Source organism: Buteo buteo, chromosome 9 (genome assembly GCF_964188355.1).
Source record: "Buteo buteo chromosome 9, bButBut1.hap1.1, whole genome shotgun sequence".
In the NCBI taxonomy this organism is placed as follows: Eukaryota; Metazoa; Chordata; class Aves; order Accipitriformes; family Accipitridae; genus Buteo; species Buteo buteo.
Genome location: NC_134179.1, coordinates 32,191,130 through 32,205,526, shown reverse-complemented (window position 1 = coordinate 32,205,526; position 14,397 = coordinate 32,191,130). Strand labels below are relative to the sequence as shown.

Sequence of the window (14,397 nt, the reverse complement as noted above, 5' to 3'; positions counted from 1 at the left end):
GAGAACTCCAGAACAAGCCCCATCATAAGCTGCTTTCCCCTCATATCTCAATTCCTTGTGTGCTTTCCTTACTACTTGCTTGTCCTTCGCCCCCATTTGATGACTGATTTAAGTTTTTAACTCAGCCTCAGAATGCCTGTGCCTCCTCCACTCAGAGCCAGACTTAATCTTCTCTTTATGGCTGGAGTCCACGTGGGTGTCATCCTTATATTTTTCTTGTAACCTTTCACAAAGGGAGATTTTGTTCCACTTTAAGGTCTCATGTTGTTGTTCTAATTGGTATGGCTGACTTTATAATATCCCGAGGTTCAGGGTCATACAATGCTAAGCACACTGCAGAAATGTGCAGTAATGACAAAGACAGTTTCTGTTGCAGTTATTACAGCCTTTTGACAGAAGGTCTCCCACATTAGATTCTGAGGTTGCAATTATCTTTCCTTTTCTTACTTTCGTTTATTGACTTATATGGCAATCTTTATTGCTGTGTAAGCTCATCTTATAATGGGAATTTGTTTGGATGGTTTTTATGTAATTATGAAGATCACAGGCTCAGTAATAGGATGATGTTTAGTTAAAACAATTGGTGAACTTGAGCAAAACTTTCTTGGATAGTTTTTGAAAGCTACTTCTGTGATCCATCTGGCCCAATCAAATCAGTAAGTTATTGATCGTTTATAGAATAATAGTCTGCTACAGGTTGGGACATACGTTGAAGTTTGTGCTGTAAAGAAATATTTATTTATTCCCAATTACTGACTTCCTTTTGTGGGGCTAAGGCAGCTATACAGTGTCACTAGTCTAGAGCCCTGTGTAAGCCCAAATGATCTGAATTTTAGAAAGGAGTGCACTATTCCTGACATTATAGTTTTAAAAACAGTTTTGCTCTCCAACTACTGACGTAAGATTCCATATATAGGAAGAAGTCTTCAGAAAATAAATCAAGAGTTAATGCTACCTGGATCTATCAACAGCAGCTGCTGATTGGCTGAAGCTATGTGTATGTAATACGTATGTTCAAGGAAAGGAGTTCATTATGTTCTTGTGTGCCTCTAGGAATCCGGAAAGACCGCAGAGGTGGGCGAATGATGAAACAAAAACGTCAAAGAGAGGAGCAGGATTCCAGGAACGGGGAGGCTTCTTCTACAGATCTGCGAGCTCCCACCCTTTGGACAAGTCCACTGGTCGTCAAACATAACAAGAAGAACAGTCCAGCCCTGTCGCTGACAGCAGAACAGATGGTCAGGGCCTTGCTGGAAGCTGAGCCGCCCATAGTTTATTCTGAATATGACCCAAATAGACCATTCAACGAAGCCTCTATGATGACCCTGTTGACCAACCTTGCAGATAGAGAATTAGTGCACATGATCAACTGGGCAAAGAGAGTTCCAGGTAAGCAAAAAAAAGCCCCAGTGGACTATAAAAGCCTCCACATGACAAACCAATGGAACAAAGACATACCAGTTTTCACACTACATATTCTAATTTCATGCAAATTGTTCACTTAAGTATAAATGCATACAAAATCACAAATTTTATATTGATAAAAAACTATAGCGCAATGTAAGTGACTTTCTTCAAAAGATTTATTCAAGAAAATATATTTCCCCACTTTATAGAATGTTGGACAGTTTTTTGATTGTAAATCCTTTTTTCCAGATAAAATCCAGCAAAATTGAAGGTAAAAATAGATTACTCAAAGCCAAATCAAATCAATTTATCTAATCAAGTTATGTTAATTATGTAGATCCCTTTTGAAAAAAGGGTTGCTCTCATGTCTGTAATGTAAGCCATAAATTCAGCATCACTACGAGCCTAGAAGTATTAGTATTATTTCTTTAATTGCCAGTTTATCTTTTTGACCATAAATTACAGATCTTTGGGTCTGAAAGTAGAGCCAGAATAGTAATTTTTGTACAAAATTTTTTTCCTACTGCAACTAGACATTTTTATCATTTTGGTGCATCATGGTTGCTGAGCTATGGCCCCTCTTTTCTGGAAGGGAATTACAGAGTTGTGGAAAGTATATAACATTTTTGGTGAATATATGTCACACATTCATTCATGTTGTTTAATTAATTTATATCAATGAAATGAGAGAGTAGTTTTGTAATTAAAGTTCTACAAGACTACTTTTCATGAGTTAACATTTGAATATTTATTCAAAATTTATTGCACATGCTGTACTTTTAGCTTTGTAAAAATACCAGCATACACAGTAACTTACAGTTTATAATTCACTGGGATTCTGATCTCTAAAATTTTTACTGTAGTCATTCATTTCATTAAAGTTATGTAGCTGCTTTATGAAGGGATGTTAGAGAACACTGCCACAGCTCTCACTCACATAGTACATTACCTCAAAAGCATTACACACAGGTTATGCCATTTTTCTGTTTTCCTTCATTTAAACTTGGCAAGACTCTTCCTGGTAAATCAATAACCCATAAAATCTGAGTCTTTTCCAGCCCTCATGGGTTCCCTTTTTACCACTTTTCACATGTCACTTTGTGGGCTCGAGCTATGATCAATGAGAATGTGTGTGTGTTTCATTTCTCATCGTATCTTATAAGAAATCACCTGAGAATTTTATTCTTGACAAACTCACAGTGGTTAAGGCCTGATCCACAGTCTGTTCAAGTCAAGGGCAGGTTCTGCTGTTAATTTAGGTATGCTTTGGATCATGCCTTTACAAAATGCTTTTGAAAAATGAACATATGTCCACAGTGTTAAAACTATTCACTATCAAAACAGCTAGATTCAAATGACTTTTCTACCGATTTTAGAGGTATAATTAGTCTAAATCTGTGAAAATTCATTAATTTGCCTTCAGCATGAATATACCACATTTTAAATTCATTATGTTGTCCAACTGGAAACATTTGTCTTCTATGACACTTGATTTTGATAGTTAATGTAATTAATGAAAATTTGTTTAAACACAAAGCAACACTGTTAGGGAACTCAGATCTGGTTTTTATTAAAAAATCTCTCTAAAACCTGTCACAAGATGATTACAGCTGGTAAATATAAAAAAACCTGCTTAGTCTACCAAATGTATCTTTTATTTCCTAAGCAAGCTTCTGAAATTGGAAAATCAAGTGTATAAGGTTATCAACTATTTATGTATATCCAATGTATTTTACATTTAAATAAATGTTCCTGTCAAATGCCAAAATAGCTCCTAAGGAGAAACGAAGCCAAATGACTCTATGTATATGCATTAATAAGTACTCTAACAGGTGAGGTTTGATTTAAAACTAGTGAGCTTTGGTTAAAAAAAACCAAACAAATCCCTTGTCAGTCAGAGTTTGTTCTCTTAGGCACTGTACAAACAATCATACCAAAGGGAAGTCCTAAAGCAAGAGAGAGAGAATATGAATAGTTTGGGGATTCTGAAAGTGCTGGACACCTAGCTGGTTCTTGGTGTTGTGGCTTGGAGGATGGTATGCATGATCTAAAGCAGAAATTGAAGTATTTGAGAAAGTTGATTTAAAAGGAATTCAGGCCCAATTTTTTGTCTGCCTCTCAAATTGGGTCCTCTGAGAGTAGGAATTTTGTAGCTAGGTGCTTAAATATTTTTTGTTTTGGATCTCTCATTTGGTCCCTAGAAAAGGTTTGAGTGTTCTTAGTTGCTGACATTAAATCTTAAAGTACTGATCACTCCAAAGATAGGGCCTTTGCTTGGACTGTTTGCCTAAGTTTCCTTCTGCTGGAATGTACTGGCAATAAATGTACATTAAGAGAAATGTGTCTGGCAATGTAAGTCGTATATTCACCTCCACAGTATGTTGCCTTTGAATACTCCATTATTACTAGGAATTATGCAATACTGCTTAATTAGAGAGGATTTTCATATACTTTATGCATAAACAGAAGAACCAAATAACTTTTTTCTGTTAGGTGAAGTATTTTGTGCAACAGCATTGTGGGATTCCACTCAGTTATTTTCTCAGCTAATTTACTAAGGTTTCAGGCTTCGGAATCAAGGGTAAAACCCATTTTTTTCTAAAAAGCCAGTGTGCTTTTTACCAGTAGAAAAAAGCAGTTGCAGGAAACAGCCTCTCCAGTGCACACCTCTCAAGCCTTGGAAACATTGCACAAGTTCTTTTAGCTACATGCAGGTACTTAGTTGATGGAAAGCAAGGAGCAAAGTCAATACTAGTGGCTGGGTTGAAAGCATATTTGTTGAGGAAGGAAGAAATTGATATTAACAGAGCAGAAATGCTATGAATATACAGCTTACAAATAAGCGTAAGGAGTTTCAGAGACATGTTTGGAGTTTATTTTGCTGTGTAGGCTTTAAAGAAGAGGGAATGTGTCAAAGCAACTAGTAAAAACATTGGTTTGGTCAGTCATTCTTTCTGATGATGTATATAGATGGGCATGGAAGAAGAAACTGCTAATTAGAAGGTGTACCTGATAGAAGTGAATTTATGTGGCAAAAAGGATTAATGAAAATTACTTTATGATGGACTGTGTAGTATAATGTAGGCAGAGATCTGTTATAAAGACATGCTGAGGACAATGTCCAAAATAAGGTGAATATCTTTGCAAATGTGCCCTGATTAGGACAGTGAGAACTGGTCTAAATCTTTTATTGCAACTTGTTCAGCATTAGTTCAAACTTGCTTAAATTGACTCTGCAATCTTGGTGGTGTTAACAAATTGGTGGGGAGAAGAGAACTTGTAACAAGTTCTTCCGCATGACCTTAAAGAATGATCTTCAATATTTAAGGATAGCATGATTGTTAGCTGAGGTCATAACAAAGTTCTCCCATGACAATGCAATTCATAATATGCCAAGTGCATAAAAACTCGTTTTCATTTTTCTTTGAAATGTTGGCCACTGATACAAATGGGTCTGCCAGATTACATGAACAAAAATCTTGTACAGTGTCCTATGACATATACCAAAAGTTCAGGATGCCCCACAGGACTTGTTCTTTACATGTCCTAATGGGGATTTTGGCTTAAGTCCTCCCAGATGGCCCCTGTAAGGCACCAGCGGTGCCTTCTGATTACCCCAGCCAGCTGGAATAGCGAGCAGCTGCACATAAGGTGGGTGCAAACAGACTGTCATGGGCTAGACTTTACATACACATGTAAGTTGAGCCTTTTACCATTTAATTGGGACAAATCGCTAAAAATCACATGTAGGCAAGGTATCAGCATAGATGAATAAACGTTCTGCTCATTTCTGAATCACGTATTCCTGAAAGATATGGCTTTCTCTTTTTTTCTTGGTTTACATTACATCTTGGGGATATAGTACCACCTGCAGTCTCATAGAACAAGGCATTTTAGTTTAGTGAATTTTCATCATGGTCTTAGATGCATTGAGCAAAACCATTATTTGCTTTTCTACAGAAATGCTGATAAGTCAAAGGAATTAACTTATTGTGTTTCATTATTCACTTACTGTGTATAACATTTAATATCTATATTTGGAGCATTGTATTCTCTAAAGGAAGCTGGAATTTTCAATGTAATCGTCAACAATGTTTTTTGTGCAGAAGCTCTTGAGATGGTAAGAGACATTACAAGCTCATACAGTGAGCTCATGATAAAGTGTGTAGCTTTAAGGAAATTTTGTTGCAAGGGTGAAATCTTTGGCACTGCTGCTACAATCTTGTATAACTATTTACTACCAGTACAGTAGCTGTACAACTTAATAGCCCTAAAATGGTACGCTGGGCATACAAGCTTTGAAGTTCTGAGATGATTCACAGTGCTGTACTTATTTTATGGCTTCATGAACCGAGGAGATAAACATTTTGGCACAGATTTTTTTTATTTCAAAGCCACAGAAGTTGCTATTTTCTTAAGATATTGTTTTCCTATTTGACCTTCTAAACTGCTCTGTTTGTTAAATTAGGAACAGTGTGTAAAGAGGCCAACAATAGCCACAATTTTACACTGCACTTCAGTGACACCAAACCTTGGAAAAAAGAAAAAAAAAGTCAGCTTGCAGTGGAAGGAAAGAAGTCTTACACAAGAGTGCTGTGTGTTAATAACCCTTTAGGTGCAGGACAGTTTATAGAGCTTCTAAGCATAGTGATCCTCCTGGCAATAATTTCCATTTAGCTTAAAAAAATGAATGGCTTGCAATTCCTATAATAATTTTTAATAAACCTTCCAAAATATCTGCTTTATAGTCTCTTCTCCTTTGACTAATGGGCTTGCTGTGGAGATTTGTAAAATGTTATTAAAAAAATGATGCCTCTGCTCATCTGTTTAATCTGTTGAAGTGATACTCTAACTGCTCCCCTGACTTCATAGGGGAAAAAAAGAGGAAGCAAATAGGTCTGTAAGCAAAAGAGAAATGATAACAAGCATCTGGATCTTAATTTGTGGCTGCTTTTTGCTAATTTAATTTTTGTGAAGTTTCAATTCATTACCATGAACGTAAGAGATAAGAATCAATCCTTATAGTGAAATAAGGTAATCACCATTTGAATTTGAATATCAGAGTGAGGTATCATGCAATAGCATGATTATGCAGGGCAGCAGAATTAAAATTGTTGAATATGAAATAAAAGCTTTCCATTCTTGTGTTTTCTTAGTCTGGGAAGCATCTTTAGTCTTTCATGTCTACATTGTGTAAAACCAAACAAACTCCCCTTTCCGTCCTCCTCCCGAGCTTCTGGATGCTGTATGAGACAAACCCACTCTTGCAAGTAGCTTTTATTTTTATTATCTACAGGATTGTCTTTTCGTGCTTTTGAGGCACAGTGAGATGTATTTCCTCCTGTAGAGAAATATAAATGAGAGAAAAGGACAAGACCATGTGACACAATGGTTTGCCAGTGACAGACTGAGAGGAAGACATTGATTCTAAAGGACAGGGAGACATCTGACAGAGTTATGCACATCGGGAGCTTGTGTCAGACAGGGAAAAGCCAAAGCCAAGAAAGAACAGTTCAGCAGAAGTGCTTGAAAGGAACAAAATCCTTGGCTGCAGGTACCTATGGGAACAAAGATGCAGGCAGTGCTTTCACTAGTTGAAGACTGGAAGAAAATGATAGCAGGAGAAAAAAGGATCAGGTTCTGAATAACAACTGTGATACTGGAAAATTAAGAGATATCCTAATACAATGGTTTTCAAACCCTAGGGAGTCCCTAGAGTTAGGGATATAGAAGTGGAGATAAATGCATCAGGACTAGGTTAGCAAACTGACCAGCATCAAGGAGACTCCAACTGGGAGGAAATGTGGAGAGAACATGCAGGATGACCAGAGGAAGAAGATACTGGGAATCAGTCAGATGAGCCAACAGCTCAGCAGCTCGGTCCTGGGCTTCTTACTCATTCCTAGGGCTCCTGCTGGAGGACAGTAATTTGTTCAGGGGCACTTTGACGTGGATGGATCTGGCTGTTGTCTGTTCCCACTGCCACAGAAAGAGCCTTGGGATGTTGTCTACTAGCTATCCCCGTCCCATTTCCTCTGCCAAACCATAGTCTTTGAGCTTCATGCCCCACTCTTTCCCCAGGAGGTTTCTGGCAGTGGCGATTACAAGAATATATTTGAACTGGGTCACTTCATTTGCACAAATTTTCAATCAAGGGAAAAAGAATTAGGAAAGGAAAAGTAGTTTGAGAACCACTTTGAATATTTAAAAAATGTTTCAGTGAGCTCAGAAGTATATCCTTGAAGGTTTTCTAACACATATGTTGCAATATTTCATAATTTTTTTGTTTATTTTTACTAGATTTTTTTACAAACTCCAAAAGCTAATTCTGTAGTTTTACAGATTTTATTTCTTTGTCCGGAAGAAGAAAGAGATTCTGAAGAATAAGTCAGGTGTTGATGCTGTTATGCGAATGCATCTGCTTGTATCCCTTTTAGTAATATTCTGTGGCCACAATTAAAAGCTCTACTTCATATGTGAGGTGATATTTCATTCAAAAGCATGATAAATGTCAGTAATACTTTCTAATATTACAAAAATCCAATGTTAGAGTAATTCATAGAGAGTGCTATATTGTTCTCTCATTCACAGATGTAATTACTTTGTGTAGAGAAGTGACTGCCAAAAGCTATTGAATCAAGCATGTTATCCAACCTTCTAGCCTCCTTGAGTTTAGGAAAGCTGTAATAAGATACGAGTTTATAAACAAATATAGAATGGAAGTGACTGTCTTTTACTTATGTTGTATAACTGTAGTTGTTCTCTGTGCACAGGACCAAAAAAATGTCTGTGGCCTTTCTTTTAAGTAAATGAGTTTCTGTTAAGATGGAGGTGAATGTGTGTAACATGCTGTGAAAATTCACTTTTTTTTTTTCCAGATAATGTGTGCTTCATATATTTAGAAAAAAAGGAAATATAGCTAACAACATTCTTCATAACATTTGTCCAATAAATCAATAACGGTTGGAACCCCAGTATTTCTTTTAAAATGCTATAATATTTGTTTTCTTAGAGATGTCTTAGTTCCCTTCTTTGTTTGTGGAAGTGAATAGTTTAAAAAACACTACAGGCATCCAAAGCCATCTATTTATTAGCTCAGCACAATAATTATGTTCTACTCTAGGTCATTTTTTTAAAACCAGCCTTCATTAGAGTGGTGAATGTCAAATACACCTCTCCATCTAAATATCCCTGAACGGATTATGTGCTGCAATTTAAATTTAAATCTGAAGACAAACTTAGCCTGTAAATCTCTGTTTCTACAAGTATGCACATATCCAAATACGTTAATTAAGATCATGGAACTACTCCACATATGTAAACTTCCTTATGTACACAGTGGCTTTAAAATCAAGACCCAAAGTACTATTGCAAGGCTGACTGTTCAGAACCTTCCAGTTTAAGAAATATTTGAATTCCAAAATTTTGAATTTTGGGACTTCCCAATAAGCTGTCTCAAAGAACAAATATCTGCAGTACCCAAAATTGACTTCCTGTAAGTAATCTTGTTTACCTGTTTGTGATATACTGGCAGATGAGAAATAACACCCAACAGGTAAGAAGGAGCTAACATTCTTTTAACAAGAACTGCTTACATATTGGAGTTCATTGGGCATTCAGAAACATACAAGTTCATTTGATAATAAATGTTTGAAGATGAAATTCTATTGGCCTTGGCAAACAAAGAGGCAAAACTGAGCATCTATGGTAATAATTTTTGTATTTTTAGCCAAAACTGAAGGAAATTAAATACTTAAACTGTAATATTTCATTTCTAAAAGAAGCGTTCCTTTTATAAAAACATTTCCTGCTATTTTTCTTTAGCTGATAAGTAATTTACACTCTTGGATGAACATATCTATCTTAGAGACTTCAGCTATGCTGAACCCTGGAGCTTTCCAAGAAACGCTTGTTAATTTTCACTCTAAGTAAACAGTAAGTAATGATCCTTCCTGATTTATTTATTTCTTATAATAATTTACGAAAAGAATATGCGATTGTTGGAAAGCACTGATGCGATATGTATGTGCATGCACACATATCCATTGTTCCCTGTTCACATAATTCACATAAATTGGCCCTTTTTACTTGATGTCTAATAACTTCAGCCTAATTCTTTTAGTTTCTCTCCAGTACTATATCTCTGAGCACAATCAGCTGTAATTCCAGTTTAGAGGTTATTTTAATATCATCTGTATTAGTTTTCTGTTCAAGTGAGTCATTCACTAAAATCTCACATCGGATAAATAGGAGTTTTTAAGATACATAGAAATAATTAGGAAAGATTTATTACAGACTTCTTCTGGATAGGCTCTTACCCTGTCTGTGTGCTGCAATGGTGCATTATATGACACATCTGTTACGCAACTCATTTATTTCCTTTTATTATCTCTCCAGGAAATGAACTCTGTGTGTGTAGAGTGTGTTGTTTTGTCTGCGTGCTAGTTATGGACTGCTGCAAATTTAAGCTAGTGAAAGCAAGTTAAAGCATATCCCACAGTGGAATGGGGAATGAGAAATCTGCGATTGCCTTGTTCCTCTGGGAGTTTGTTCTCGGCTACAAGTGCCCATAAGAAAATATTGCCTTCCCTCTTCCTTATGGAAAGTTTTGTTCCTTCTAAGAAACATAGCTGTCCACCACAGTCCTCAGCAGGGAGACGGAGATAAATTATTTATCACCGCAGTTAGCCTCTGGGTCTAGACCTAAAGCTTCTTAAGTCTCTTGAAAAGAGGAGTTCTGGAAACAGGAGGAAGGAATCAAGATCTTGTCTTTGACTCAGTGTCCTGCTCCCTTTCTGCACCTGAGAGGGGCACTGCTCAGGATGTCGGGGGTACCCAGTGATTCTCCCAAGTATCTGGTATTCCTTGTGAGTAGGCTGACCTCAGAAAAAGAAAATGCACATTGGCAGAAATGTCAGTGACGGCAGTGATTTTTGTCTCTGCAGCTTGAGATTTTTGGTTTCGAGTTTTTTCAGTTAATCCAGTACGAAGTCATGAGATGCAGAATCAGGGCTAATACACAGACAAGGGGAAAGGTATCGTTCAAAATCTCACTTAGACTCTAGACAAAATGTGTTCCCTGTCAAATTACATTCTGGGTTGTTTGAGGCGATTGAGAAAATTAAAATTCAAGAAATCTTATTTTACTTGATTCACAAAGATAAGCAATGTGGCATACTAGGTTAATTAGAAATTTTCCAGAGAATATTAAATCTTATCAATAGCCTAATAATGAAGCATCTTCTGCAACAGCTGCTGTCCCTCAGAAAACATGGCTGCAAATAAAGGAGTGGCTATACAGGCTGATGGCAAGTGAGCCAAGTGTTTACTAAAACACTGAACAGTCTCTAACTGGGTATGTTCATTGTATTAGAAACTACTGACCAGCATAAAGCTAAAATTGTCATATTGCCATACTAATATAAATGAATATAGTAGTATTGCTTGTCTGACCTATTTGAGAAATCTCCTCTGATTGATACAAAGGTAGTATTTCTTGAGTTTCATATTTGTAGGACGTACTTTGTGGGATTGTAGTTTCACAAGTATTTCTTCCAGTTGCAGTGCCAGCTAGAGCGGTTCCTACTTTTGTGCTTCCCACTGCATTGGGACAGCTGTGCAATTAGCAGGATTGATCTGGGTTAAAAATAAACCTTTTGTGTGTGTGGTTTGGGTTGCCTATAACTTGTCTGGGTTCCCCAGTCCAGTTCACCGCAAAATAATTAAGCCAGTTGTAATGGGAGGGTGACAGTATACTGGGAATGAACAAGCAAGTATCAATATAAGCGTGCTGGAAAGAAATGTTTCTGTATCTGTACTGTCAATAGTAACATACAGCTCTAACTCAAGCCTTTTTCGAATTTAATTTCTCTTTATTTCCACTTCAACACAGAGGTCTTTTCCCATCTCTCCTGTACAATAGGCAAGAATCTTCTAGTTACTGGCACCATTTACAGCCTTTATCCTGTTTGCTGAAGTAGATGTTGTATAGCTTCTACTTTGCATATTTCTGCTTGATCTGTAATATGTTCTGTAATGCTCTGCCAGAGCTGTGAGGGGCTGGAGAGTCAAAGGGAAGGGAAAACATGGTAATTTCCCCCTCACCCAAGACGCATCCTAGTTCATACAAGGTCTTCAGTTTGCATCCACCCCTGGGGTACAAGAAAATTTACTTCCCAGAAGGCAAAGACTGGTTATTCACTTACCTGTGCTATTTGGAAGATAGATGAACCCTGGAGCTTTCTTTTTGCTGAGTTACCTTGTGGTTGGTTGCCCATTCTAGTGCATATTTTTCGGAAGTTGTTCTCCTGTCTTTGTCTTCCAGGAAGGCAGCAAATTCTTCTGGAAGTTCTTTGGGCTAAGTTTGCACTGTACAGGTAGTAGTGACCCGAAGCATGTGGCAGAATTTTTGGAATCAGCAGTTGGCTTTTATTCTTCTTCTGCAGGGCGGGATTTTGCGAGGTCTGTGGAAAAGGAAAGCTCTAGTGTGTTTTATTCAGTGATGGTAGAATTAACCACTGGTATTAATTGGTTAATGTGTCACACATTTTAAAAGCAGTGTACATAGGCAGGTTCTCAGCTGACAGAGAAGAGCTGCCCATGACAACCTAGCATATTTATCAATGCTACTAGTGACTTCATTTCCCCCCCCCCCCCCCACCCACTTGGTATTCATATAAACAGAGTTATGGAGAATCATTGACTCTGATATTATTACCAAATGCACTCTCCCCCCCCCCCCAAGTATACACATAGAGTTATGTTCTTTTACACTGGGCCTTTTGGGAAGAATGTTGCTTTACCAGTGGGAAACACTAATTTTGCTCCCGGCTGTGCCAATGCCTCCCTGTGTTAGTTTTGTTTAACTCTCTTATAATGTGCCACAGTGTAGCCATTCCTAAATTCCTATCTCAGGACTTTATCTGCTGCATGGGAAAGCTGTGAAGCATGCTAAATATCCCTGTTGTGAAACAAAAAAACCCCAACTTGAAGATTCTTGGCCTACAGGTATAAATAGGAATTAAATCAGCTTTTTTTTTAATATTATGCTCATTATGCTCCTGTTTTATGCCTCATCTGTATGCCTTTCTTCCCAAATATGTGGCTTATATCTTGCAGAAGTTTTATATGCAGCTTTATCTAGGTGTTACACAAAGCTATCCTGAAAAGTGATCTTTGATACCACTAAGTATGTTTAAGGAAAAATTAATTATAACTAAGTCTGAAATAATGTAGTATGTTAAAATATGTAGTTTATTTGAAATCAGTTATGTTTCTCAGCTCTCTTTCTTCTTTGATTTTGTACCTTGTTCCACTCTATACTTTTTTCTTTTTTTTTTTTTTTTTTTTTAATGCGGCCACTTCTAATCAAGTGTTTGAGAAAGATCCTGACATTCGAATGAGACACTGCCAGGCAACATAAATACATTTCCCTTACTGTCTTATTTCAGCAGACTGTTCAGTCAGTGTGCTCTTTTCTTTAAACTCCAGATGAGGCTTTTTGTACCTTCTTTATCAGTAGTTGGGTTTCTGAGAGATTTTGGTAAAACTCCATCACGACAGTGTGATGAATTCAGATCTGCTTTTCTTCAGCTGACAGTCAATAATTGTTACCAGCTTTCCTAGGAGATATTTTATTTACAAGTAATGTTGTGGAGTAACTTTTAAGTGATGATTTCAAGTAGGTGGGAGACAGAGGTATTAGCCTGTCAGAAACTGCTCTGAAAAAATTCAATAATGGGATGTCAGAAGTAGTTCAGTATAATGCCAATGAGCTGGTTTCCCCCTTCCTAATAAGCTGCCAGCTTGGCACTGTGTCTCTCAGCTTCCAAGTCTCTGAGTAGATTGATAACAATTGATGTTTATAGGGGTAGGACTTTACTTAAGTGTGTTTGTAGATGCTTATAAACATATGTGAGCTGTAGAAGTATATAACGAGAACCCAAGAACCTTCCGGATATCATCAAATGTGAGCAACATCATTTAGGTAGCAATCAAATGATCTTTGTTGCCTCAGGGCTCCTACACCAAACACAGTTGTTCTGCCTGTGAGGACAGGAGCCTTCAGCCTGAAAAAGTCCTCTATATATGAGCTAAATTGTGCCTTGAGGGTCAGTATGGTGGTGCTATTCATAAAACGTTCTCCTAGTGTGTCTGAACTGTGTGAAGTGGCTCTATTTCCTGATCCAAGCTAAAGGTTTTATTCTCATCCATGAGGAGTTCTGTCAAACTCACATTCCGTATGCAGGTAAAAGAAAAAAGAAAAACAAACTAATCAAATTTTCTCTCTAAATGAGAAAGATGAAAACTATTATTTCTTTACCCGTTTGAAAAAAATATCAAATTATAATTCCAGCGGAACTTGCTGAATTTTAAATTACACATTTTTCTTCTAATCTTTAATTTCTGCTGCTGTATTTATTAGAAGATATCGCTGTGATTTTTTTAATGTAACAGAATTCCATGCAACTTTCCAGTCCTGACAAAGGATGACAAATAGGGTTTATAGGTTCACTTACTTTGGATGAGCTTGTACACTGTTCCAAAGCTTTTCCAGATGTCTCCATCAGAGTTGTGTGAATAATTAATTTCTTTGTTTTGTGGCAGATCCAAATAAAAAAGAATCATTTCCACTTAATACAAAATCACACTTTTTGACATTTTTGCTTTTTCAGGTGAAATGAAACATTTTATTCAATATGAAAGAATAGAGTTCATTAAGATTTCAAATATTTTAGTCACCTGTTTAAAATGAAGTGAAGACAATTTTGGAAAAAAGGGTCCTAGATTTCCTAGAAGTTTTGGTGCCTTTAACAATGCTGAGTAGGAATAGGAGGCTGGTGGAGTGCTGAAAACTAAGGTGAGGTAGCTGAGAGGGACACTCTGTTCTCCCTGGTAGAAGCCAGCCTGGTTTTATTTGTTTATTTTCATTTTGTGAAATCTGACATGTTCTCCAGGGTGTTTTAAACTCATCAAGCTGGCACTTTCCAA

The 14,397-nt window shown here is 37.0% G+C and overlaps 1 protein-coding gene across 1 annotated transcript in view; it reads left to right on the top strand.

Annotated features, from left to right (window-relative positions):
* The window catches only part of ESR1 (estrogen receptor 1), a 192,718-nt gene that overhangs the window by 133,203 nt on the left and 45,118 nt on the right, over window positions 1-14,397 (top strand). Inside the window, exon 5 of the mRNA XM_075035976.1 lies at window positions 1,054-1,389. Within this exon, the coding sequence (XP_074892077.1) occupies window positions 1,054-1,389 (336 nt within the window). The remainder of the gene's footprint in view (window positions 1-1,053; window positions 1,390-14,397) is intronic.